This window comes from Phyllostomus discolor, chromosome 10 (genome assembly GCF_004126475.2).
Source record: "Phyllostomus discolor isolate MPI-MPIP mPhyDis1 chromosome 10, mPhyDis1.pri.v3, whole genome shotgun sequence".
Taxonomy (NCBI): Eukaryota; Metazoa; Chordata; class Mammalia; order Chiroptera; family Phyllostomidae; genus Phyllostomus; species Phyllostomus discolor.
The window spans coordinates 6,182,828-6,210,557 of NC_040912.2; the positions used below are offsets into that span (position 1 = coordinate 6,182,828).

Genomic DNA, 27,730 nt, shown 5'->3' on the forward strand with positions numbered 1-27,730 from the left:
AGCTTCCTACCACACCACCTCTCTCCCGCGAAGGTACTGCCCAGTTGAGCCCACCCGAACAGCGCACAAACGAGAGTCGATTATCAGTCAAAGTGCGTAGGTCGGGGGAGACTGCCCCGGCGCTGTGCACTCCGGGAGTTGTAGTCCCCGCTTCTCTTTTCCTGTGAGCCTGGCCCCGACGCGCGAGCGCCCCTAGCGGCTCTCCAGCTCCAGGAAGCGCGGCGCCGGCGGACGCGAGGAGCGTTTCCTAGCAACGGGGGAGCTGCAACGTCACAGCCGCGGATTCTAAACGCTGCTACCCTCTGTAGGGCTGCGGTGCGCACCTTTAGTCTCCTGCGTGCCAGAGCAAGGGAAGCTCACCGTGCTCTGTCCGCACTTCTCCGTCTGTCTTTCCACGCCTTATCCCTCCCCAGGTCGCCGACAGCACCCTCCCCAGCGCCCTCGTTTCTCAGGCCCGGGCCGGAGGCTGGAGGCCGCCCGCCCGGATCTCGACCCCCGCGCCCGCGGAGCCCACCTTCCGCAGCGTCGGCGGGACCATGCTGGAGTCCATTCGCGTGACGGGTGAGTGCCGGCAAGGGCCAGCCCCTAGGCTGGCAGGGGCGGCCCAGGTCTGCCCGGCAGCTTGCAGCGGGTGCGGGGCGGGCCGGGGTCCCGACGGCCGAGGCCGCGGTAACGGTAGATGCTGGCTCCGCGCGCGGGCGCTCCACCCGGCGCCGGGGACCCTGCAGGGGTGGAGGTGCTCGGGGAACCTGTGCTGAGGGGGAAAAGCTGCCCCCTTTCCTTTTGTAGCCTATTAATCAGTAAGCACTTGCCCGTGGAATGCAGTGAAAGGACTTCTAACACACAGATTACTGGCCCTACAAATGTAGCCTCACACACATTGTTAAATTCTGTTCCAAAACATATTAGGTATGTAGTTAGACATTATAATGTTTCAGGATCTAGTTGTCTAGTGTTCATAAAAATCAGAGCTAACCAGAAGAACACATCTCTATATCAGTGTTTATACTGTTTATTTGTGTTTATGCTTTTATCAAAACGTCAGTAGGACGTTTTGAGTTTCTATTTTTAACAGGTCAGTTTGGTATGTACTGTGCCAAGTGTAAAAAAGGGGTGTTCAGACCCCAGGTCAGAAAGTTTACTTGCCTTCTTTATTTTTAAAAAAATAACGATGGATATTTATCTTTTAAAATTATCTTATACAATATGAAAATGATTTTCTAGGCCATGTTCCGAGCATTGATTCTGTATAACATTTCTGCAGGCAGGGCCCGCGGTAGTCCAGTATTAAGACGAAGAACAGAGGAAAAGGAAATGCCCAATTCTAACACCAGTGTCAAAACAAGGCCAGGATTTTTTACTTTAAGGCATTGCCGTACCCAATAGACCATTTTTCAGTGAATTTTTAAATTGTAAGATTAAGTTCCTTTCCAAATATTTATGATCTTAATTTTATACTATTCTAGTGCATGTTGCATGGTATAAAATACGGAGCTGGTTGTGTCCAGCCACAACGCTGCTGTGATACTTCACAATTGACAGGAAGCCTAGACAGCTAGTTACAGGATCTAAGAGGCAACTGAAATTGGCATTAGGTTTTTAAAATGTGATTTTGTGTAAATGCTACTCTCATCTTAAGATACGATGAAAAATTTGAAAGTTACTTTAAAATACCATACCATCCTCTTGTCTTGCAGCCGGGGTCTCAGCCTTGGCACTGGTAACGTTGAATGAGTGACAGTTCTTTGTTGTGGGGGCCATCCTGTGCATTGCAGAACATTGAGCAGCATCCCTGGCCTCTAGTCACTCGGTGCCCAGAGCAGTCCCTCCCTCACCTCAGGGTGGCAGCCAAAACTGTGTCCAGACTTTGTCAAATGTCCCCTGCAGTGCAAAATCGCACTGCCAGCGCCTCCACATTGGAGAACCTTGGCCTTAACATAGTTAGATTTTAGCCCTGGCTGGCGTAGCTCAGTGGACTGAGTGCGGGCTGCAAACCAAAGTGTCGCAGGTTCGATTCCCAGTCAGGGCACATGCCTGGGTTGCAGGCCATGACCCCCAGCAACCGCACATTGATGTTTCTCTCTCCCTCTCTCTCTCCCTCCCTTCCCTCTCTGGAAGTGAATAAATAAAATCTTTTAAAAAAATAGTTAGATTCTGTCAAGTGAAGGTTATTAGATGACGAGTTAGAAGTAAAATCAGTTAAAATAATTTCCCCAAAGTGTAGCCATCGTCCTGGAGAGAGAATACAAGTGTGGTGGTGGTATTAGAAAGTGAATGTTCTGACCAGCTGGTCGGCAGTGCACTGTGGGTCTCCTGTGTGTCTGTGATATGCAGGATTGGACGTCTGAAGAGAGATACTTGATAAAATAGTAAGTGCGCTCTTGCTTCCACTCCCGTCCCATAATTTAATGGCAGCATGCACATCAGTCTAGCTCTGTATGCTGACTGCCTTGAGACAGACAATTTGGCCGTGAGTCCCTAGTTCATTAAGGTTTCAAGTAGGAATTTGAGACAATTCGAGCCTCACATGTACAACCTCTTTAAAAATAATTGACCAGCTTGCTTTTCAAAATAGTTTTTCCATTTCTTTTGTATACTGCTTGACTAGTTAAAATGGTAGTCTTAGCACCCCGTGCCCGGCATTTCACTGCCTTACCTGAAGGTCTGATTTGGATGGCCAAAGCTCTATGAAGAGAGTTTAGCTGAAAACATGGCACACACACCACCAACCCCCGCCGCATTATTCCTTCACTATTTATTGATGCTGAGGAACTCTCTGTTCTCCTGGTTAGCAGAAAAACTTAGTTATTTGTGGTGACAGTGCTGATGGAAATGTGGGGGGGGGGGTTCAGCTTTAAAATAACTAAATATAGAAGAAGGTGATTTTTTAAAAAATTTCAGGACTGAAGCAATTAAGTGTTTCTGAAATCACTTCCTATATAGTATCTTACCTACTTTTGACTTATTGGTCGTGATTTAATATAATGTAAACATGACATCCTGGTGGAACTGCCGACTGAGGAACTAACATGAGGAGGATGTGTGTGCTATACGTGCTGTTTGAAATGAAATCAAGTCAGAAAAGGCTTCTGTGCCTCTCCATGTCTTTTTTTTTTTCAAGATTTTATTTGTTTATTTTTAGAGAAGGAAGGGAGGGAGAAAGAGACAGACAGACAGACAGACACATCAATGTGTGGTTGCTGGGGGCTGTGGCCTGCAGCCCAGGCATGTGCCCTGACTAGGAATCGAACCTGCAACACTTTGGTTCGCAGCCCGCGCTCAATCCACTGAGCTATGCCAGCCAGGGCATCCATGTCTTGTTTAAAGAAGATAGTTTATTGTACTAAAACCACACAATATTGCTTCTAGAGTGTAGAATTAATTACTCAGTGTTAAATTTACCTTGGAAATCTAAATGTAATGACTCTAAGTGTTTTCCTGTTTATATTATTTCATGGAGTCTGTCCCTGGGATCCGACTGTGGCACTGAAGTTGGTGAGGACACTGATCACGAGCGCAGGCTGCTCTCTGTCGTACACACCAGCACGCTTCTCAGCAACTGCGCGCGTGGTCCCCACTGTGCTCCTGGCACCGATACTGGGGCGTGTGCAGTCCATCATCCCACTTTACAGGGAAGAAAGCACAGCACAGCGAAGTGCAGTAACTTGGTTAAGGTCCCAGCTCCTGACAGGTAGTCCAGGTTCCGAGCAGAGGAGCCCGCTCCCACGCTCCCACACCCACACCCGTGTTCTCGGCTGCTGGGAGGCCGCAGCCCGGCCACAGCCACCTCAAGTGCTGACCGAGCCCATGCGACCCTGCTGGAAGGCCTCCCTCGACGGCAGTGGTACGTGATCTGGTGGAGCGCTCAGGTGGGCGTCTTTTAACCCTGTACCCCAGGCAAGTCTACAAAAGCTTTGGTCTGGAAGGGTCATACTTCACTCTAATGTTGTTTCTGAAAGAGACAAGACGACACCCAGCTCACTGAACGAGGAGCAAAGTGCTGTCCGAAGCCCCGGGGCAGAAGCCCCAGCAAAGTGCTGTCATAACAGGTTACGTTAACCGATGATTTCTTTCTGCCCATTTCTTGGTATGGGACGGAAGAAATGATGGACGCGTCGTCGTGTCATGAAGCTCCTTTGTAGCAAAGGCGAATGTTTAAAAACCCTGAGACCAAAGCCTCCTTGAGGCTAGGGTTTGGCCCTGCGGGGTGGACACGCCTGGGCACAGAGGTGCTGCCCGCCCTGCCACGGCAGAGGACCCTCCACAATCAAAGCTCGTCTCCAGCATCACCACTTGTCCATGCTTTGTGCCATCCTGGTATGGTTTGCTTCTCAGTCCCCAGCATTCCAGTCTTGCGTTCTTTCTCTCCTCTCTGTTGTTTTCTCCCCTTTGCTGCCCTCTGGCCATCTTTTCGTGAGCAGAGCAGGGAGCAGGAGCAGCCACAGCACTCTGTGGTACTGGGCCGTGGACGTTCGGGGCTGGGGGAGGCCATCCTGCCAGCTCAGGGGAAACGGCGGCCGTGGCAAGTGCTCTCCAGGGCCTCCCAGAACAGGGTCCCTGAACAAGGGATAGCTGAACGGAAGGCTCAGTGGAAATGAGTCTGACAGAGAGGGGAGGGAAGATCACTCAGAACAAGGGGCCAGAGTGCAAAGAGGGGCCGTGCCTGGGGAGTGGGGCGGGCGAGGGACTGGGGAGCGAAGGGAAGCGCGAGCGGACTGACCCTGGGACCACTGTGCAGGCTGCAGAGTGACCTGACCCGGGGGACCTCGGGCGTGTGGTTCTGTTTGCGTCCTAAACGGAAAACCGTGGGGGAGTGTGTTCTCCGGCACGTGCAGCGTTGTTTTAGATGGTGTTTAATGCTGGTTTTTTTCAACCCCAAGCATCGTTTTCTGGCATTATAGAATACCCTGCGTATTTCTAACTGTGAAAAATGACAGTCAATAGTTTCTGGCCAAAACCCAACAGTGTCACATTGTGAAGAATCAGTGTTACCGAGAGAGTAACACTGAGGTACCCCTAGCTGGGACGGTGGCATTTTTAGGAACCCTGAAATACAGCTGTGTTTCTCAGTTGCAATAGCAGAATCTTTCCTTCTCTTGTTTTGTAACTTACAGTGAGGAACTGCAGTGGGGGCTGTTGAATGTAGAGATGATAAACTGGTAGCTTATCTATTACAAGGCAGACAGTGGGCAATAAATCTCTTTTCAAAGATACTAATTTTTTACAAGCCATTTAAAAAAATCTAGGTGTAACTTCCATTTATTGAGGCACACCAGTCTTAAACGGGTAGCCCGATGAATGGGTACGTGTGTAACCACTCCCAGAACAAGAAGTAGGACATCTCCAGCACTCACCTTGGGACCTCCTTCAAGGTTATGGCCCCTCACTCAGAGACGACCCCTATTCTGGCTGGCAATACCATGCATCAGTTTTGCCTGTTTGGGAGCGACATATAAATGGAATTATATAGTGTGTGCTCTTTTGATAAGGTTTTGTTTGCTCAGTGTTGTCTCTGAGATTCATCTAGATCGTTGCTCGCGACCTCAGTGTGTTCTCTTCCGTTGCAATGCACTGTTCTACTGTGTAAGTACGCCACAGTGTAGTCGTTCGTCCTTTCTGCTGCTGATTGAGATTGCGTCATTGGAGTCTTAAGAGATGATGATTATTCTATTTTTTAAATATTTTATGTATTTATTTTTAGAGAGGGAAGGGAGGGAGAAAGAAAGAGAGAGAGAGAAACATCAATGTGCGGTTGCTGGGGGCCGTGGCCAGCAACCCAGGCATGTGCCCTGACTGGGAATTGAACCTGCGACACTTTGGTTCGCAGCCCGCGCTCAATCCACTGAGCTATGCCAGCCAGGGCTAGATGATGATTATTCCTGATACAAGTGTTTATCTTCTTCAGGGATGATTTTGTTCTGACTTTTCTTCTGTTTGTAATCAAGCAACCCGTTGTTTTTGGTGTAAAGTAACCCCAGTTCTCAGGTTTCATAAGTGTTAACGAACCACGTAAAATCGCCACCTTGTGGGTCAAAATGGGTTGAATGGTATTTTCCATTCGGCTTTGTCTCTGGTGATGTAACCTTCCTTTCAGCCGGGGACCTGGTGACCCCTGTGAAACCTCCCCTATTCCCAGCGGGTGAAACGCTGAGAGTTTCACTGAGAGTTTCGGGTGCAGCGCTCCCTGCTCCCCGCTCCCCACTCCCCGCTCCTTGGGCCCGGGAGCGGGAGGGAGGCCTGATGGGCCCCGAGATTGGGCTCCTCTCACAGGGAGGTCATTGAGAGAGGGGGAACGGAGCCAGCGCCCTGCTGCCCTGGGCTCCTGCGCTGGTGCAGAGCAGCCTCCATTGTGCTGGTAATTCCAGCCTGCTCACCCAGGGCGGGGCCATTGGTTCCCAGTGTTGGTTTCAAGGTCCTGTTCCCTGCTCGCCCCCTCCCCCCAGCACGGGTCGTCCCGTCCGTCTGTCCCTCTGTCCGTCCGTCCGTCGGGGTGAATGATCTCTTTGGTCGGCAGGCCACGTTCCTGTGCTCCAAGGCTCCCGTGAAGCCACTCGCTGACGGCTGACACGTCACATTGTACAGTGACTTTCACTATGAGGAAGTGTCATTTTTAGTTACCTTATTCCTTTCTGAGGGAAAACGAGTTACACTTCCCCCAAGAAGTCTGTCATGCTTGTTCAGGAAAAAGGAGTTAGAATAGGATGTTCTTCGATGAACCCTTCTTTCCTGGGCTTTGCTCGTGTTTTTATACGGGCTTAAAAGTCATTTTCTCTTAAACAGTCGTATTTAAAAATCACGAAAAAAACTTTCAGGCTCTCTAATTCTTTTCTTACAACTGGAAATAAGGTTGGTGTGACGGCTGTGAGGGATGCATTAACACCCTTCCCGTGTGTGTGTGTGTGTGTGTGTGTGTGTGTGTCTGAAGGAGCCCCGTGCTTGCGGGCCTCAGGGGACAGCAGCCTCTGGCAGCAGTGCCATTTGTTAGCGGGGGCACCACCGGGGGCCCTCCCACACTTGACCCCCCCACCCCCGCAGGCAGACCTCCCACACCTGACCCCCCGCAGGCAGAGGGAGCTGTGGAGGGGCTGAGGCTGAGCCCCCAGGTAGACCATGAGCAAGTGAACTGAGTGCAGGTGGCACCCCCTGGGGGAGGGGTTCTGTCGCAAGCTGTCTGTCACCTCTCCCCCAGCCCAACCCCCTCCTCCAGGGTTTTGGCAGATGGTGTGGGATGTTCTGGAAGCATCCTGAAGCGTAGCTCGTCCTAGTGTGACGCAATGATGAGTTCGGAGGTCACTGGCGTTTGATGACGGAACAGAAGGCAGAGCTCTGTGAGGTCACCCCTTTGGTCACAGAGCTACTGAGTCCTGGGAACCAAAGAATGCATTTTTCCATTGAATGTTCATTTTAAAAAAACCAACACAAGTGTAATAAACCGTGAAAACAAGGAATTCCCCAGGGTAGTCTTATTCATTGACATTAGTTTGTGGTCATTTCCCTGCTTTTCCTTGCGAAGACCCCGCGAGAAAACCCGGTTACCTCCTCTGACCTCCCTGGCCGTGCAGCGTCCTCACCCGACCCCTCTAGGCTTGCGACACCCCGTTCTTATTCTTATCTCGGTTCTCCTGCCCTTTCCCTCCCCGCGCATCTCGGCCTTCCCCTCACGGCCGCCTCTGGGCCTCTCTGGACACTGGCCTTGTCCTCGGGGGTCCCCTGGGCCGCAGCCTGAGCTCTGCAGCTCCCCGGCCTGGGTTCCTGCAGCCCCAGGCCTCTCAGGTGGCCATGCTTACGTCTGAAACCCGAGGGACTGGGACCCGCCCGCCCCACCCACCCGCCTGCCTGCCTGCAGTGAAAGTTCCGTTTGTCCTGCTTGTTTCTGGCCGGTCTTTGACTCGTGCTGAACAGCTGCTTTGTGCAGCCAGCCTTCCACCCGGCCCTGTGCAGTCCAGCGCCTGCTTCTCCCCTCGGCCGGGAGAGGCGGCAGACGGCATATCTAACCCCTGCACGTTGCACTGTCTTCTAGACTCCAGGATTCGGATTTCACATGTTGGCCTAGGAAACGCTGAGTAGAAGGACTTTTTTCAGGACCTTAGATATAGAGATTATTATTAGTCACTTTCGACCTGGCGCTGTCTCTTCAGCCTAAGCCCTGTGACTTCTGGGCTTTGCGGACCTACGTTTAGAACAGGGCTTGCTCCCCTGGCAGTATTTTAGATGGATGCTTTTGTTGTGGGAGCCTTCCTGTACATGGAAGGATGTCTGACCTCATCTCTGACCTCTCTCCCCCCACAAGATGCCCGCAGGAGCGCCCCCTAGTGGTGACACCAGCATGTCTCCAGACAGTGCTGGTGGTCCCCTGCCGTGGAGGTTGGAGGTTTGCCTCTGGTTGAGAGCTGTGGATTGAGGGTCTTCCCCTTTACAGCTCTGCTCATGTGGTGATCTCATATAAATATGAAGTGGTCCCAGCACTACTGACCCCTGTCCACCCACGGTGGCCGGAGAGTGGCCTAAGGTCCTGCCGTTCACTCAGTGGATGTTCACCAATGTCTCCCAGATACAGTGCCAACTGTTGGAAGGAAAGAGGAGACTCAGACACGGTCCTGGGGCCTGTCTTCCTACACCCGTCATTCAGACCACCGTGTCTTACTGCGTCGCCTGTTCTGGGTGCCGTGCACGTAGCCGGTTTAACACTGAATGTCTGTGGGCGACTAAGTGAATGACCACACCTAGGAGAATGGGCGTGGCTTTGTAACCAGACACACCTGCGCTCAAACCACAGTTTGCTGTTTGGCACTTGCTCACCATAAAACCTGGCACCAATTACTTAGCATCTCTGAGGTGCAGGTGATACAGCACAAGCAGTTTTGGGTGAAATCTCAAGCTCTTTATACATACGTGTGTCAGCAAATGGTGGCCGCCGCTGCTGCTGCTGCTGTTATGTGTTACTACTCATTGTAGAGAGGACCCCTGAACTTGTGGTCTTGAATGACAGATGTACGTGGATAAATAATCTTCAAAACATTAAAGTAAAATAAATTGTCTGTTTCTTGGCAAGGCAGGCACTCATCCGAGTCAGCTGGCATTGAGCTCGCCTCAGTGGTAGGAGCCAAAGGTTGAGACCCGAGGCATAACGGTCCGTGAGAACTGGAAAAGGAGACCGGTTGAGAATCACGATGCGTTGCATTTGCAGAAAGGACTCAGAACAGGTTTACGAGCCGGCTTGGTCAGACTCCTAGGTAGGACCGAGCTGGAGTCAAGCTCGGGTGAGCAGGATTCAAGGCAGACTCAGACATGTTGAGAGGTTAGAATGGAACCTGAAAGCTCTTAAGGGTCTACCTGAGATCTCATCTGTTTCTCCTCACATTGCTCTCCTCCTTCTCTGAAGTCTCGGTTGTGTCTTCTGCCTTCCACAGTGAAGCTTCTTACTATTGTACCTCGTGGTATTATTTAGAGCTTCGTAGCTTCATAACTTTTGAAGGCTTTGCCTTCAGAGCCAGATTAGAAGCTGGTTGAAGGCAGGAACAATGTATCAGTACAGATGTTTCTCAGAGCCTTGTGCCTAGTTAGTAGTGTTCCGTGTGTTTGTGGAATGAAAGAATGCAAATTGGGTCTTAAAAAGCACAAGAGTAGCCCTGGCTGGCGTAGCTCAGTGGATTGAGCGCAGGCTTTGAACCAAAGTGTTGCAGGTTCGATTCCCAGTCAGGGTACATGCCTGGGTTGCAGGCCATGACCCCCAGCAACCGCACATTGATGTTTCTCTCTCTCTCTCTCTCCCTCCCTCCCTTCCCTCTCTAAAAATAAATAAAATCTTTTAAAAAAAAGCACAAGAGTAGCAACATATCAAACGATCCTTATTTCTTTAAACCACTTGTGAGCTCTAAAGACAAAGTCGACCTCTCCTTAATTTGCTATTTGACATACTGGCACCTATGTAATAGTACTTGTAATTTTTTTCAGACATGGCAAGAAAAATATCTTGACTTTCTTTAACCTTAACCTATAGCCTAGAATTAAGAAAATTAACCAATTAATATTGATAGGTATTACTAAATTGTGCTTAAACACACGTATCATTTATTTAATATTAAAAGTGGCTTTTCAGATCAATAAGGCAGTGTTATCCTTCCTTTACCGATGGTCACTTTACATAAACATCAGATTTCAAGACTGTATTGGCTTCAAAAGTGCCTTGGATTTTACTTTGATGTTGGTAATAGTGTTGAAAACTGTATCCTTTTGTGAAATCCACATTCTTTGGTAGAATTGAGTATTTAGATTATTTATGTGTATTATCTCGACTAAGCTTTGGCCATCTAAATGGTTTGAAACTGTGGACTTTTGTAGGTAATTTAGCACATAAACCCCCAAATGGAACTCACCATGGTTAGCATGCCTGAGGTTTCATAATATACCCTTTTAATACTTACAATGTCTTTTCTAAAGATCGTTGCAAATTTATAAAGTTCACGCAACCTCCAGAACACTTACAATTAGCAGTTTGCTTCATCTGGTATCTTTGTTGTTTCTTTTGCTTTGATTTTTTGCTAACACAGAAAAGCTTCACTGGCCTGAGCAGGAGCTGGCTAAGAAGTCCGTTCTGCACGCAGAAGAGGCCTTGGTCCTGGATGGCAAAAGAAGCAGCCCACGCCTACCTCCCGGCGTCCTGAAGGACATTTTCACGACAGGCACCAGCAGTTACAATGTCCTCCTACAGAGCAAAGAGGAGAAGAAGCACCACTCACAAAAGCAGTCCTCATCTGCATGCCCCAAACGGTGCAGAAAACCCAGCAAGACCCCCAGCTCTTCTCGCAGTAAAGATCTTCGCAAGATGAAGACCCCGGTGCCCGGGATGAGCGGCGGCACCTGGTACTGCCTGGAGAGGCAGCCCGCGGTTTTCGTTGCCAGTCCCGGGTCAAGTCCCGCCAAGTTCACGCATGCCATCTCTGTCACAGGGAACAGCATAGGACTGCCGCCTAAACCCAAGGTCAAGCGACGCCATCTCTCCACCCTTTCAAAGCCACAGCCGCAGCCGCAGCCGCAGCCGCAGCCGCAGCCGTGCAGAAGTTTTGAAAAGGGAGATGGCTTTTCTGGGAAGAAGTTCTGTATACTGACCGCTATCAAGCCCACGAACTTGGAGAAGGAAAAGCTGAGGTTCTTCAAGTCCGACTACACGTACAACCCCCAGTTTGAGTACGCCAACCCCGCCCTGCCCAGCGTGCTGGCCAAGCACAGCCACGTGTCCGACCGGTTCCTCAAGCAGGTAAGGCGCTGCCTCCACGGCAGCCAGCGGTGCGCGTCTCTGCGGCTGAAACAACTGCTTGCGATCGCGCAGAAAGAAAACAATGTTTTCAAGTATTTAAAGGTACTCTGACTGTTTGCATGTTGTCGTTAACTCCCGCCCAGGACATGTTTACTACATGCGACAAGAAACTTCCGGGTAAGTGGCAGAGCCTTTGGCAAACTGCTTCGCATTCACCAAACTCTGTAAGGAATCTGCTTTCCGGGCTCTGCGGCAGGAGGACACGCTGTTAGGAGGAGAGCTAGCTCCAGAGCCCGGCCCCAGGCCTTCACTCGGGAGTCCCGGCGTGTGGCCGCGGGTGGAGGCGCCGGCTCAGCTCCCCTGGTGTTACGTCCCCAGCTCGCTCCGGCCCCCTCCCCCCCACCCTGTGGGCATTTGGGGGATTGAGGCTTGATACTTGCCCATGAACTTTTTGTGCTTTCCTAACATAGTTCATCATCAAGCAAACATTTAGGCACTCATGTAAAGAAGGAAATAATGAGAATCTAGAAGTTGTCTTCCAGTTTAACGCGTCGTATGTGAATGGCATGAGGCACACAGTCCAGATTGCTCAATGCAGACACACGGCACGTAGTTTTGTGCAGTAAACGTCAAAATCTGCTCACCGTTTTGAGGGCAGGACCCTGACTTGGGCAGCAGCCCTTTCTTGCGCTGAAACAGCGTAGGAGCCACACTCTACGGCACGGCATTGCGTTTCCATTTGCAGAGTTCGGGTGTTCAAAGTACGTGCCTGGGTGGACCAGCTTCATGGTGTTAGGAAGTACGTTCTGGTTTGCACTTCCCTAGTCAGCAAACTGTCCGGTTAGGGTGCCTGAAGGGTCACAAACTCAGGCGCCTGTAAGGGCCTGAGCCGGGGTCGTAAACGATCCCGGGGCGCTGGCTGGGCCCAGGAGCAGACTGGAAACCAGAGAGCAGTTCATCTGAGCTTCCACTCCGTCCATCTCCACGACGTGAGGGAGAGAAGCGGGCACCTGAGTTCCGTAGGAAGTCTTCCGATGGGTGAATGTTGACGGCTAATTCAGCTAAACAAACGAAGGCTGTCCAGACAGACGAAACTCTCTCTGGGGGCCACCTTCGTGCCTGAGGTTGCCGGGTTGCCACCTCTGAGTCACTAGATCTGCTCAACATGAATTGTGCTGTATTGGGGCCACTGATTAGCATGACAATGATTGTGAAATGTGGGCCTCGGAAAACAGTGTCCTGCTTTCAGAGTTTCTAGCACAAGTGGAACAGGTAACGTTGTTGTATTAAAACATGCACAATAAATACATACATAGTGTTGTATTCTAAAGCAAGACATGTTCGTTTTTCATTTTTGATAGAAACAGCTTAATTGGAAATCAGATGCCTGTACTGATAGCAGGATGTCTGGATGTAAAATTTAAGGCTAATTTTCAGTTGTACCAGCACTGATGGTATTTTATCTTGGTAGACCTCAAGTTGTCCAAACGGGACAGAGCAAGACAACTGTGGCTGGTGCCCCTCTGTGGATTGAGTGCCAGCCTGGGAACCAAAAGGTCGTTGGTTCGATTCCCTGTCAGGGCACATGCCTGGGTTGTGGGCCAGGTCCCCAGTTGGGGCATGTGTGAGAGGCAGCCAATCGAGGTTTCTCTCACACATCGATGTTTCTCTCCCTCTCTTTCTCCCCCCCTCCCCTTCCCTCTAAAAATAAATAAATAAAACCCTTAAAAAAGAGAACAGGACACAGCCAGCCTTCTTTAAAGTCTACCCCTCCCTAGGTGACACAGTTTTCTGCTTAGCCAAATCAAACTTTTCACAGATACCCTAAGGATATAAGATTTTTCAAAAGACTGCTTTGAGTTTAGTACATTCCGAAGTAATTCTGTGTATTAGACTGGAGAAGTGGGGTGATTTCCTCACCGAACTAGCAAGGAAGATCTTCTTACAGTCAGAATGGGGACACTCCATCAGACTGTCTGCTGTCCTTGGACAGAGGTGCGACCTTGATGACTCGCTGAAAGGACACTTTGTGGATGTGCCTTTGAAAACTTGCCCAAGTGCATTCTCAGGTTCCTATCTGAACGGGGTCTTTCCTACCAAGCAGCTTGAATATCGGCTTTAGTTCTTGCAGCCGGGGAAGGAGGACTGTGCAGCGTAAGCTGTTTATAAACATCCTGTCCTCACCTTCTTCAGTCCACCCCCGCCCCAGGGCGCAGACACTCAGAGGAGGGGTGGGGGGACTGCAGGTGGCGTCTCCCTGGGTCCTGAGTTGTTTCTCTTCCTCCTTCCTTGAAGGCCGACTGGGTGTCTCGGATCTGTCTGTTCGTTTCCTGTGTTCTGCATAGAGGACGATTTTTTGAAGCATTTTTGTTCTTTAATTATTATCTGGTCATAGCGTGCAGTCTGTTTTATAGCAAACTGAATTATCGGCAGAGGTACTTTTGCTTCAGTCTCCCCTGCTCGCCACACTGCTGGGGGCGTCTTTCTAAGGTGCACATCTGATGGCCTCCCTTCCCTTCCTGCAACTTCAGGGCTCCTGGCAACGGAGGACAGCCCCACACCCTTAGGAAAAGCCTGTGGGCCTTCCCCCTCTCATGCTCTGGCGCGCGCTGGTATCTCCAAAGTCCGCTCTGTGCTCGCCCAGCGTCCCCTGCAGGCGACCTGTCACAGTGCGTGCGATGCCGTGACCATCCTTATTCCGTTTATCTCCACCCTCGTTGACTGCCCTTGTTGATCACAGCTGGTCCCCGAATCTGGCCAGTTCTTGGCGATAAACGAGGGAGTCCCCCGTGCCTGTCCAGCCCCGGAACCCTGTGCTGCACTTTCTTTGCCTTGTGTTCAGTGTGAGCTTTGGACAATACCGTTCTTTTCTGCGTGGGATGCCCTCTGTTTCCTCCGGTCCCTGCTCGTACTCACCTTCCCTGTGAGCTCACAGCACCTGACTCCCACCCCCACGGAGCACTGCTGAACCCTGTCGATGCCTACGTCCTCTCCGCCAGTCCGATGGCCGGACGGGGACTTCGATCCTACAACACGAGAGTGAGCAGAAGCAGCCGCGAGTGGAAGGCGGCCATAGAGGTGGAGGAATGAGCGAACGAAGGGTCCTCGTTGATGGGACTGTAGAAATTTAGCCAAGCGCTCAATAGACAGCGGGTTCAGGCTTGTGGGCCGAGGGTCATGTTCAGCCTGCGTGTATGTTGTGGGGGGTCAGCACAGTGTGTTTTTTTAAAACACTGGAACATAAAATCGCTCTTGTGTTGCCTCTCCCAGGCGTCTCTCGCTCAGCGGCTCAATTTATGCTGCGGCTGCCGCTTGCAGCTGGGGAGCCTGGGCAGGCGGCCGAGGTGCCAGGGCCCCGTCGGCGCGGTGGAGGTCTCGTGGTCCCACCGAGTAACCCAAAATGCCTGCGTCCTCCTGTGCGGCCAAGACGCGGTAGCCACCACTGAAAAACTTCCTGAGTATTTGCTTTTTGTGCTAAGAATGTCAAAGTACCAAAAAGATGTATGTTTGCATGTGCACCTTGTAGTTACTGAATTAAGCGTTTTCCAGCTGTTCCGAGGAATACTGCGTGAGAAGGAGGGCCATGTGAGTTGGAAAACACAAACTATCCACCTCCAAGATTCGCCACACATAGTATGATGGAGGCTTGGAAGAGTCTTGTTTCACTTGGTTTAATCCGGTATCTTCCTAATGGCCATGGATCCTTTTAACAATGCTGTCTCGCCAGCCGCCTTCCCACAGGCAACGAGGCGGAGTGATCTCCAGGGGCCGTGCTGTATTTTGGGGGTGGAGGAGTTCTAGATGGCAGAGTCTGCTACAAAGGGGAGGAACGAAGGGAGGGTGGGGATTGAGTGGAGGTCAGACCAACTATCTTCAATTCTGAAACTAGAACCCAGCATTTAATCCTGTTAAAAGTTAAATACTGTCCACAGTTGTATGGGAAATAATTACCAAGTGCATTCAGTTTCTCTCGGCTCCCTTCCCCCCCTCTCTTATTCTCTATCATTATATATAATTTTGTCCTCACAACAACCCTGTGGGGTAAGTAGGGCAAAGATTTCCATCTCCATTCTGCCAGTGAAGAAACTAAACCCGAGAAAGATGAATGGCATGCTTAAGATCTCACGGTCAGTAAACGGCAGGGCACTAATGTAAACCCGGATGTTCTGACTTCTGGTCTCACCCCAGCCTCACCCGCCTCCTGTCCTGCTGGTGTCCCCACTGCATACTGTTTTCCACGGAGTGGAGCCCGCAGTTGAGAAGGGAGATCATCTTTTAGCGCATGACTCGAGGTGGCTCGTGAGGGACAGTCAGATTTCCAAACGCTGAACAGTGAACCGAACCAGCAAGCAGACCGAAAGCAGATCTTGCAACACAATGCTGAGGTTTTTCGGGGAGTTGGTTTTACCCAAGACAGTGCTGAATGCTCTATGTAGAGATTCTTCGCTGTCTGGGTCAGTGGTTTAAATGTTACAGAGTGCTGTTTGGCCACTACTCCGTTTCAAATGAGAGCTTCATTAGGACAAAATTCACATGCCCCAAGTCCACCCGCCGAAAGTGTGCAGTCGGTGATTTTCAGTGTGTTTAGAATTACACAGACAGCACCACTGTCGAATGTGGGGGTGTTTCGTCACCCCAAGGAGAAACCCTATACCCACTGGCAAGACCCACCATTCCCCCCCATGCTTCCAGTCCTAGCCCCCCCCCCCCCAAGTCTGCGGTCTCTTCCTCCGTGGATTTGCCTCTCCTGGAAATTTCAGATGCATGGAGTCATACAACATGTGGTCCTTTGTAACAAGCTGCTTTTACTTAGCACAGTGTCTTCAAGACTCATTTATGTCGTGGCGTGTATCAGTGCTTTTTGTTGTTGAGTAATGTCCCATGTGTGCATGTCTCGCATTTTCTCTGTCTGTTGACCGGTTGATAGGCATCTGGGTGGTTTCTTCTTTTCGGCCTTTATGAGCGCTGCTGCCGTGGACACGTGTGCACAGAGGGCGTGTGGACTCTGTTTCCGGGGGGTCTTGGGTGGACACCTGGCCACGGTCGCGGCGCCGTGGGTCCCGCGGCAGGAGACTGCGCAGCGGCGGGGCGGGGCGTCTGGGTTCCGGAGGGGCAAGCGCAGGAAGCGGTGTGCGCAGCACCTGCCCAGGTGTTTCCTAGCGTCTGCGAGAGGGAGAGTGAGCGGGAGCTGTCCGGGGCTAGAGAGCCGTCGTGCCTCCGCTGCGTGCTCACTGGGAAATCAGTAAACACAGAACCGGGTCGTCACACACAAGGATGTAACGGGCTTATTGCTCATCTCGAAGTAACAGGAGACTTTGCTTTTGCTATCTCTTTTACAGTCTATCAATATTATGGAACTGACTTTGGAGAAATACGGGAGTTACGAAAACTTCGAACAGGCCACGGGCGGTAGCCTGCTGTCGAAGCCGCGGATCTGGAGCCACGTCAGGAAGTACATGGCGAAGGAAGGCTGCATGGGCGAGGTACGCGCGCCCCCCCACGAGGGCGCGCAGGGGTCGGCCGCGGGCACGCGCACTGCTCAGCCACGGGCGCGCACGCACCCTCTGCAAGCGCCACGTGCCGCCTGCCGCAGGGTTTGTTTCTCTAACCCCGCTTAGCGCCTTAAACGTGTCACTGGGTTCCTGACCAGGTGCTCTACATCTCATTGTCTGTTGCACTGAATTGGGTTTAGTTCCTTTTTTACTGCCACTTCTGTATAACCTGTGGGAAGTTGTAAGTTGGTGATTGCCCCAGCGGCCCCGCTTCTTAGCAGCCAGGTCCTGGGATCAGTCTCGGAAAAAGCAGAGGTCGGCTCACTGCTGGGCATCTTCCTGCGCGCCGTTCTGGCCGGGGTCGGAGCCCAGCGGAGGCAGGTCAGCGCTCTCTGTCGGGAAGGCAGAGCCGCCTGCTTTGCCTTCGTCCAGTGCAGGCCCAGGAGTTCCCATCAGCTCAGAATCAGAGGGTCTAGGTGACGGCCCTGGGTTTCTTCATCTTGGTTTCTGGGAGATTCAGGGCGGGGTAAACAGAAGAGTAAGTGTCCATTTATGGGGCCATTAATGTCTCTTACCTTTGCATTGTGTGTGTGTATATGTGTGTTTGTGTGTGTTTGTGTGTCTGTGTGTTTCCTGTTGCTCCTTAGATCGTAGTGCACCTCACCGAGGACCTGCTGTCCCGAGCCTCGATGACGGTGGTCAACGGGTGTCCGACGCTGACCATCAACGTCTCCACGGCGCGCGAGCACTGGCTGGAGGGCATGCTGAGGCACGAAATAGGTAGGGGCGCCCCTTCCCGGCTGTTCGTTCTCGGGCCAGCTGAAAGCGGCTTCGCAGAAAGGTTCTCTTATAATGGGTTTTTCTTAGTCGTGTTTGGCAAAAATAATGAAGTTGTTAGGTTGCACTAGAACTAAAGCTACAATGAGCGAGGTCTCATTCCAAGTTAGATTTTTAGGGCACTGTGTGGCTGTATTAACCTTAAAAACTCATTTAACCCTGGGGATTTCAGGCCCTTGACCTTAAACGGAAGGAATTGAATTCCATGATCTCTGAGATTCTTTTCCAATGTCAAGTCTATGATTCTTCCATTTAAAAAAAAAAAGAAACTGCTACAGAAGTCACACTCCTTCTGCCGAGACGTGGGAGCCTTCGGAAGACGAACCTTCCGACTGAGAAAGCCTTGGTTCTAGAGCTGCTGGGAGGCTCCTCCTGGGGAAGGACGCCGAGAACGGCCTTCCTGGTGCTCACGCGCCTCTCCTCCGCGCAGGCACACACTACTTCCGCGGGGTCAACAACCTGCAGCAGCCGTGGAACAGCTGGAGTGGCCGCAGGAAGCTCGAGCTGAAGCCCAACAACCCCACGGAGGAAGGCCTGGCAAGCATCCACAGCGTCCTGTTCAGGAAGGACCCCTTCCTGTGGAGAGCCGCCCTCCTGTACTACACCGTGCACCAGGCCGGCCAGATGTCGTTCTGTGAGCTCTTCGAGGACATCGGGAGGTTCGTCACGGACCCGCACACGAGGTGGGACTACTGCGTTCGAGCCAAGAGGGGCTGGACGGACACCTCCCAGCCAGGTGGGTGTCCCCCGAAGGAGGCCTTCGGGCTCTGCGGGTGGTGGTTTATCGGCTTTGGTCACATCCTAGTTCTCTAAGCATTGACCTGCGCAAAGTTAAACCTCCGTTACGTAAGGTCGGTCAGTGCTGGTTTTCCCAAACCACATTTCACGGGCATCGTTTTTTCCACCTCATCTTGAAAAATTGCAAACTGACGAATACAGAAATGACGATTGAATGAACACTCACCTACCCTCCTTCTAGACTCACCAGTTGCTAACACGTTGCCATTTGTGGTTTCTTTCTCTGGCTTTAAAAACAGCTTTACTGAGATATTGTTCACATGACACACAAATCACCGATGTGAAATGTGCGGCTCGGTGGTTTTTAGAGTATTCACAGAGTTGTGTAGCCGTCACTGACTTCTACTTCCGGAACGTTTTCGTCACCCCAGGGAGAAACCTGCACCCCATCATAGTCGTTCTCCATTCCCTGTCCCCAGCTCTGAGTGACCGGTAGTGTACTTTCATGGGTTTGACCATCTCGGACATGCCGCATAAACGGAACCAGATAGCATGTCATTCTTGGTGACTGGCTTCTGTCACTCAGCATATTTTAAAGGTTCACCCACATCGTAGCAGGCGTTAGGATTTCAGTACTTTTTATTCCTGAGTAATGTTCGGTTGCATGGATTCGAGAATTTCATTTATCCATTCACCCCTTTATGGAAATTTGGATGTTTCTGCACTTTGACTATTAGGAATAATGCTGCTATGAACAAGTTTGTGTTTTTTAATTCTCTCGGGTAAACACCTAGGAAGGGAATTGCTGGGTCAGGCGGTAGCTCTGTGCTTAGCTTCCCCTCCAGGAGCCGCCAGGCTGTGTCCCAGCGCAGCTGCCCAGCTGCCCCCCCCCCCCCCCCCCCCCCCCCCCGGCAGGGGCGAGGCTCCGGTGCCTCCACAGCCCCCTCTGCAGCTGGTTTCTTTCTGTGCTTCAGACGAGCATCTTTTGATGTGCTTATTGGCTGTTTGCATGTCATCTTTGCATAATTGCTCAGATCTCTTGCTCATTTTTAAATTGGCTTTCTTTTTGCTGTTGGGTTTCAGAGTTCTTTCTGTATTCTAGACAGGGACCTCTTGTCAGATGCACGGTTTACAGATATTTTCTCCCGTTTCTGTGGGCCGTGTGTTCACTCTCTCGATGGAATGCTCTGTGACTTTTCACAAGTCAGTTGTACACTTGACATTGCACCCCTAAAAACTTGAGCATACATCTCGTAAGGAGAAAAATTCTCCCCAACACAATATCATCATCACACTTGAGAAAGGGAGCATTAGTTTGGCAACATCCATCAATATGCCCGCGATAGTTGGACTTCCCAGCCGGTACAGGATGTCCTTGGTGGCTGTTTAGAGGAAATCCGGGTCCAGCCGCCGTGCACGCATCACCTCCCGTGGTTGTGTCTCCTCAGCCTCTGTTGTTAACACGGAGTATCTTCCCGCCTCTGGTTTTCACGACAGCGACTTGTTTTCCAACAGTACAGGCCACTGTTGTTGAAGGAAGCCCACAGTCTGGATGCCTTTGATGGTGTCCTCACGATTAGGCTCGGGGTGGACAAGTGTCAGAGAAAATTACACGCGTGGCGTCGGGTCCTGCCAGGAGCCGCCTGAGGGCAGGTTCTTCCAGGGTTAGAGACCCAGCCTCTGCCTCCCATTGTGGGGGTGGGGGTGGGGGGGGGCTGTGAGCTCTGTTCTCTATAAGAGTGCATTTTCTTTCCCCCGTTTAATTATTAAATGATCAGCAAGGCGACAGTTGCTGTGAAATGCCCTGGTTCCCAACAGTTTTGTGTACTGGTGTTTGCGTCCACCAGCAACCCTAGCCCGAGTCTGTTCGGTCCACTGGGCATCGCTGGCACCTTGTCATCCTTGTTTTTCTGAAGACAAGAGAGGCCAGGAGCACAGTCCCGGCGCCTGTTGTCTCCGTGGGCAGGCACGCAGTTTAAATCACCAGCGTTTCTTTATGAGTGGGAAAGAATGCTGTTTTAATTACAGTGAGTGGGGTTAGGGGAAGAAGGAATTCTTTTTTAAAAAAATATTTTAAACATTTAGAGAGAGGGGAAAGGAGAGAGAAAGAGGGAGAGAAACATCGATGGGTTGCCTTCTTGCCTTCTGCCAGCACCCCGACAGGGAGCAGAGCGCAGAGCCCGCAAGCCAGGCACGTGCCCTGACCGGGAATCGAACTGGCGACCCTTCAGTTGGCAGGATGACACCCCACCGCCTGGGCCATGCTGGCCAGAGCAGGAATTCTTAAAGGGAAGCTACTGGGTCTGTGTATTATCCTGGCGCTTCCAAAGACCAGGATCATATGCAGATATAGCGGCTATGTTATGAAGATATAGTAATTAAATAAAAATAAACGCGGCAAATTGGAACATTGCTTTTTCATTACAGGACTGAGTCGCATAGTCAAGGGGATGGGTTAGTGTGTAATTCTTGGTGATTCTTGCGAGCCTCGGAGAGTAAACACTGTTGCGGTCCCTCCAGGGTGTTTCAGTAAAGACCAGGTGTACTTGGACGGCATCCTGCGGATCCTGCGGCACCGGCAGACCATCAACTTCCCCCTGCTGACCGCCCTGGGCAAGGTGAGTCAGGCGGGGCGCAGGCCTGGGGTGCAGACCCGGGGCAGCCTTCTCCCCACCCCCCCCACCCTGCCCAGCTCGGGTCCAGGCTGCTGTGGCTCTGGGGCTGGAGGCGTGTCCTCCACGCAGTGACAGGAGGGAAGCAGCGTGGTTCTGTCTCAGAAACTAAGGAAACAATCACGTTTCTTCGTGGGCAGTGAGAGGTGGAGAGGGGAATAGAAACTGGGGCCGTATTCCACAGTTTTATTTTCATGCTCGGCTGTTTCCCCCGAAGCACTCCACAGTGCTCTGTAGATGCAGCACCCCGGCACATCAGTGGGTCTCTGCCACCATGCTAACGGGACCGTACACTTTCCCCTTTTCCCAGGGCCACTCACTTGGTGTTTTAGTGACACGTATGGGGATGACACTGGCTGACAGCACTGTATAAACCTCAGGCGCACGACTTGCTACGACAGCGTCTGTGCACTCCACTGGGTGCTCGCCACCCAGAGCCTAGTCCCCTCCTGTCCCCAGGGACTCGGCCCCCTCTACCCCCACCCCGTCCTCCCTGGAACCCCCTCCCGTGCGGTCACCGCCGCACGGCTGTCTGTGTCGGGAGTTGGTTTGGTTTGCTTGTTCGTGCGTGTCCCACACTCAAGGGAAACCTCACGGTTCTCGTCCTTCTCCGTCTGACCGACTTCACTTAGTGTCGTGCTCCCCAGACGCCCCCCCTCCCCCGTGTAGTTGCAAACAGCAATAGTCCATCTTTTTCTGCGGCTGAGCGTATCCCGTTCTATATATGTGCCCCCTCCTCTCCCTCCGGTCGCCCCTCAGAGCAAACTCAGGGTGTTTCCATGTCTCGGCTGCAGTGCACATAGAGGTACGCACATTTTCGTAAGTGCTTTCGAATTTGGGGGGTAGGTACTCAAGAGAGGGATTGCTGGGTCCCATGGTAGTTCTGTTCTTAATTTTTGAGGAGCCCCCACACTGCTCCCCACAGGGGCTGCGCCAGGTCACGCCCCCACCCGCAGTGTGTGAGGGCTCCCTCTGCTGCCCCCCCCACTTCCCGCAGGCCCTGTTGCTCGTCTCATGGACAGCAGCCGCTCTGACCCGTGGGAGGCGCTATCTCCCTGTGGCTTGGATCTGCTTTTCCCCCGCAGGTGGTGAGGCTGGGCACCTCCTCGTACATCTGCTGGCCATCTGCACGTCTTCCCTGGGGAGGTGTCCATTCTGCTCCTTCGCCCATTTTGTGATCGGATTCTTTGCTCTTTTGTTGTTGAATTTCATGAGTTCTTTATGTATAATTTTGGGTATTAGCTCCTTACTGGAGGTCTTGTTTGCAAACACCTTCTCCCCTCCCGCTGGTTGCCTTTTTGTTCGGCTGATGGTTTCTTTCGCTTGCAGAAGACTTGAGTTTGATGCAGGCCCGTTCATTTGTTTTCGCCTTTGTTTCCCTTGCCTTTGGGTGAGTTCGCAAGAACCCCTCCGAGAGCAAGGTCCCTAAGTTAGTGCCTTTGTTTTCTCCTGTGTATTTTCCTGTTTCAGGTCTTCAGGTGTTTAATTGCTCTGAGTCTATAACAGGCCCCTTGCCCTAGTCTGTCTGTTCTTCAGGACGTTTTTAAGAATCCAGGACAGTTTTCCTGAACATTTCCGCAAACTGGGTATCAGATTGTTTCCCTGTGGTCAGAGCCAGGTTAAGCATTTGGCCAAGACCCCGGCGTGAGGGAGCCGTGCATCCCCCACTGCATCCCGTCAGAGAGCATGCGATGTCGCTGTGCCTGGTTGTCATCACTGGTGATGCCGAGTGTGACCGCCCGGGTGATTTGGTTACTGCTTCCAGGCCGCTGCACTGTAAAGGCCCTTGCCCCTGATGGCATTACTGAGTCATCTGCGGGGTGATGCCTGTGAATGTTTCTTAACCTTTCAAGGAATGGGTTTAAGATCCACCGACGGTCCTGGCACAAATCGTTTCCCACGCTGGCGGTGGCAAAGTAGAGGTCTTCGAGTTCCGTTACATTTCCCTCCCCTTGCTTTGTGCACTGTTATGTACTTCCTCTTTCTTTGCCGAACTCTTCCAGTGGCTTCCCCGGTGTTTTAGGAAAAATATAAAATGTTCTGAGCTCGTCTTTTACTTTTCCTACCCAACCCTGAGACTAGATCCTTCTTCAAGGGAGCCTCGATTCCTTTTAGCGGGAAACGGCGTTGAGAAAACGAGGTGTGGGCACGAAGCGTGCTCGTGGTTCCTGGGCGCTGATGCTCCCAGACCTTCTCGGGGGGAGCAGGTTGCATGTGCGCCCCTCAGGAGGGCACTTGAGTTCCCCCGTCACCAGGGCCCCCTCGCCCCTTCGTTCCCGCTCCACACGTGCGTCTCCCGCCCTGACAGTGTGTCGCTCTGTCAGCTCCCTCTCTCCTGTGACAGACGAAGGTGGCCCAGGAGGCGCTAACCACGCCACTGGCAGCAACAGACCTGTTTGCATTATACTGAGTTGCATTATAAATGCTCAGTAAAATAAATAATCTTAATAACAACTAAATCACTTAGTAAAATACAGGTATAATGTAAACATGATTTCTTTTACTTAAACTCTTTCTACTGAACCAGGAAGAATATTGATCAGAAAACAATAGTGTTTAAAGTCAGCCATGCCCTGGCTGGTGTGGCTCAGTGGATTGAACCCCGGCCTGCAAATGGAAAGGTCACCGGTTCGGTTCCCGGTCAGGGCACATGCCTAGGTTGCAGGCCATGTCTCCAGTTGGGAGCAAGGCAACCTGTCAATGTAACTCGCACACACTGATGTTTCTTGCTCTCTCTCCCCCCCTCCCTTTCCTCCTCCCTTTCCCAATCTCTAAAAGTAAATAAACTCTTAAAAAAAACATAAAGTCAGCCATGTTTCAGAACTTAAAGTTGCAAAGATAATTTATAGAACTTAAAAAGTCTCACCCCTAAATGTCTTATAAATACTTGTGAAAGTTGAGTTCTTACACAAGCAAATGAAAGAGAGAGAAATTTTTTAAAAATACTTACAAAAATTCAAAATAAAAGCAAGAGAATTTAACACAAAACAAATCATTATATTTTTTAAATTAAACAGAAATAGGTACCCAGTACATAATTGGCCTGATTTTTCTAATTTATTAATGTGGTATTTATATTGAGCTATTTTCTTGACTCTTTCATGTGGTTTAGTGAGGAGATTTGTCAAGGTTTAGAGTCTCTGACATGTACAGTAAGTGTAGTTGTATCATTTTTAGACAGACTGAGTAGGTCCAAGAAATCAAATATTGACTTTTGATCTTCTTTAAAAAGATGGTCCTAGTATGAAGGGGCAGATAAGTACATTTTATCGAACACAGTAAAGAGAACAAAGCCACTTGTTTTTTGTTATTTTGTGGGTATGCAAGTAATCTGAAAAACAGCCCACATACTTCGAGTTTCCCTCACTACCCAGGGGAGAAGTTGCTCTTTCAAATGTGACACTTACACCCCAAACTGAGCCAGCCGCCTCTCCGCAGGTCTCCTACGAGGACGTGGACCGCCTGAAAGAACTGGCAGTCACCGAAAACATGCGGGTGCCTCACTTCCTGCAGGACCAGGGCCGCTACAGGGAGCACCTGGAGAAGATCATGGAGGTGAACGAGCTGACCGACCAGGAGCTGAGGGAGCTCATCTGCTGACCGGCACCCTTGCGGACGCAGCCGCGGGACTCCACGTGGGCTCCTGGGCAGCGGCTCCGCCCACCACCCGGCTCACCAAAGGAGAGAGACTGTTCACGCGCGTTTCCTGGAGGCCGATCAGCAGGATTCCGCTGAACCTTTAGGTGAAGTGCAAACCTTAAACCGTTTCCCAAAAATGTTTCCACGAGGGGACGTCGCCCAGAATCGGAGGGAAATACTCCGGATGAGCGTTTCCGAAGAACCGCGGGCGCGCTGAGCACCGGGCCTGTGCCCGGGCGCCGAGGCCACTGCGGCGGGAGGCTGAGCCCCAGGGCGGTGGGCTCCGAGGGCGGGCGTCCGGCACAAGCGAGGTAATGACCGTCCTCTGAAAAAAGAGTTGTGTTGCCCTCAGAGCTAGCTGTGTCTAAGGCTTCTTATGTCTCGTGTGTAAAGTGGTGTTGGCGGGGGAACAATTTGACACGTTGTCATCACTTCTTTACGCATTATCTCACCGCACCCGTTCCTGGGAACTGCATTAGACAGTCGTCCCATTTGGTCCAGTTATCCCCTGACTGTTCTCTGTTTTCATTCTCTGAAACACGTGTACCCCTTCGAAATGTTAACCAAGTTTTAGGGTCTTTCCCTCTCTGTTCCTTTGTACAAATGATAAGTACAAGTTCCAGAGAGGTTTATCTGCATAAATCAAAACAGTTGGGGAAGAGAGAAGCAACTCACCTTTCATTCAGCGGAGCAAACACGGGACAGACTCCTACTGACTTCCTGTAGGAGCCGGGTAGCGGCTGGGTAGCACCTGCAGTAACCTTGACCATGCCCTGACCCATGCAATTCCTGGGCGTTGCCGTGTGATGAACCAGCTTTGTGATATTGGCTCCACGTATGTTACTGAAATTTTCGACTTCGTCAACCCAATAATGACATAGTTGGAATTTCAAAAATGAGAGTTCCTATGTGCTACATTTCTCCTGTTAAAAGCTTACTCACCTGGCTTTAAAATTTATCAGTTTTCACATATACTTGCATATATATACTTGGGATCAAATGGTTCTCCAAACAACTTATTTTATTGATCAGAAAGAATACTGCTGTAGATACTGCATTCTAAATTAACAAATAAAATTGAAGAATAAAGACCCACCCCCTACCAATAAAAACCCCACCCACACAAAATCGCCACTGTACTTTCTACCCAGAGCTACCTGAAAGTTTATCTTTGCCTCAGTTCAGGCTTAAATATGGTGCTAATGACAGATGTAACTGCAAAGCCGGGTCCACATTTGTGCTAGGAGAGGACCTCAGGAAATCGTTTGCAAGCTAGGTTATGAGATATTTCTCGTTCACACATCCGGAAGGGCTTGCTTTCCAGAAGAACGCTGCAGCGGGCAGGACGCACGCTGACCAGTGCCGGGCGGTTCCTGCAGGGCCAGCCTCCGGTCCAGGGCGCTGCGGGCCAGGCTCCAGGCAGCGGGGAGGGCGCCCCCACCGGCGCCATGTGCCTGGGCGTGGCCTGCGCGTCTCTCCGGGCTGCGGGCGCAGTGGGCTGACTCTCACCAGTCCCTGCGCAATGACTCCTGACCCCTCAGGCGCTGTTGTCTTGTATCGGAACCATCCAGTTCCAGCTTCCTGTAGTGTTTTCTCACTTCACCTCCAAGCTTATCAAAGGTGACTGTGAAAAAACAGTGTCTTATTAACTGAAATTGAAGTACAGACAGAAGTGACAATGTTTCTGTCCTGTGAGTTCAGCTCAAAGGCTTGTAAATCCAACATCTGTAGGCAATCACACTGCTACTCCTACATTCTGGTCCAAACGACAAGGAAAATCACAGCAGCCTTAATTCCCTGCCGGTAGGATTATTTGCCGTGACTCTAGTTCTGAATTTTTAAATGGCTAGATGTTCTCTCTTTACCTGATTTGGAAAAGGAAAAACTTTCTTGCCTTACTGCCTCAGTATATATACAATCAAAAAACATGAGCACTGTTCAGACAAAAGATGACTTTAAATCACATCGACTGTCTTAAGACATTTTAAGAGTTAGCAATGAACCAAAAAATAGTTTGAGATTAGCAGAAAAGCTAAGCTTTAAAAGTTGGGGTTAAAGATTTTATTAAGGTTTATTCTCTTTCCTGAAATAGCATTGTAATGTCAGATTCATCCCGTAAATAAAAGTTTTAATACATAGAAAATTATAACAGCATTATATTTAGGGGAATAATTGAAGACCACATTAGTTTTCATTATAATAGTCATTTGCTCTAGATGATTGATGATTGGGATTTCATCCATTTTGTCTACTGAAATTCTAACATATGGTTGTATCAAACACAAATTCTGATGAGCTGTTTGGTTTTCACACAAGACAGGATTCAAAGTAAAATTGTTTGCAAACAAAATTCCATAGTCTTCATTTCTTTATATTTTCATCTTTGTAAAAGTGTTTGAAATTTGTATGGTTGGTTTTGTAAATCTCTGCGCATTTCGTGTCCAGATGTAATAGAAATAAACGGCACCGAGGTTCTTAAATGGAGTATGTGGCTATCTATGTGCACGTGCACTTCTGTTCTTTGGAAACCTAATTATATTTTCGTTGTGGTATTTCCGGGTGTCTGTGTGGTTATTCCTGGAAGGACCATCCATCACTCACTTTTATCCTTATTTATTCACAGAGAAGGATTCCCTTCGCCACGCCCCACCTTTCCCCAGCCAGATCACCCTGTGCTCTCTCAGGGTGTTGGGAGGAGGGAAAAGCAGAGGGATCCTTTGGCCTTAATTGGCTCCCCCGTTCCCTGGGCAAACCTTTGTGCAGAACCTGCCGCGCGGGGTCTGTGCCGAGCGCCAGTCCTCCAATGAGGACTGCAGGAGCTGCTCACAGTCCCGCGAGGAAGAGTGGGCCAGACCAGGTTTCAGCGGGGCCGGCCCCCGTACCGAAAAAGGACCACCCACGCCGGAGGAAGTGGGCCTGCTCGCATGTGTGCAGCCCAGAGAGAAAGTGGCTGCCACGTGGTGAGTGTTCACAGCATTTTGTTACCACTCTTCGCAAGGCTTGTGTTTCAGCGCCACGCAGCTGTGTCCCGGGGGAAGGGCTGGGACGGTGAATGCAGCTGCTCGGGCGGGCCAAGCCGTGGCGGAGGTCCCCCG

General features: G+C 50.8%; 1 protein-coding gene across 2 annotated transcripts; it reads left to right on the forward strand.

Moving 5' to 3' along the window:
* Nucleotides 1-239: 239 nt before the first annotated feature.
* On the forward strand, nt 240-27,187 carry KIAA0895 (KIAA0895 ortholog). Of its 2 annotated transcripts, XM_028525970.2 has the most exons (7): nt 240-561; nt 10,551-11,257; nt 16,597-16,740; nt 17,397-17,529; nt 18,017-18,322; nt 20,845-20,942; nt 24,435-27,187. In XM_028525970.2, exons 1-7 carry the CDS (start codon nt 537-539, stop codon nt 24,594-24,596), a joined length of 1,575 nt encoding a protein of 524 aa, XP_028381771.2. In that variant the 5' UTR covers nt 240-536; the 3' UTR covers nt 24,597-27,187. The 2 variants fall into 2 exon arrangements, with proteins under 2 accessions (XP_028381771.2, XP_035866301.1); XM_036010408.1 differs by lacking the exon at nt 10,551-11,257 and having other exon boundaries at nt 244-561.
* Nucleotides 27,188-27,730: the final 543 nt, after the last annotated feature.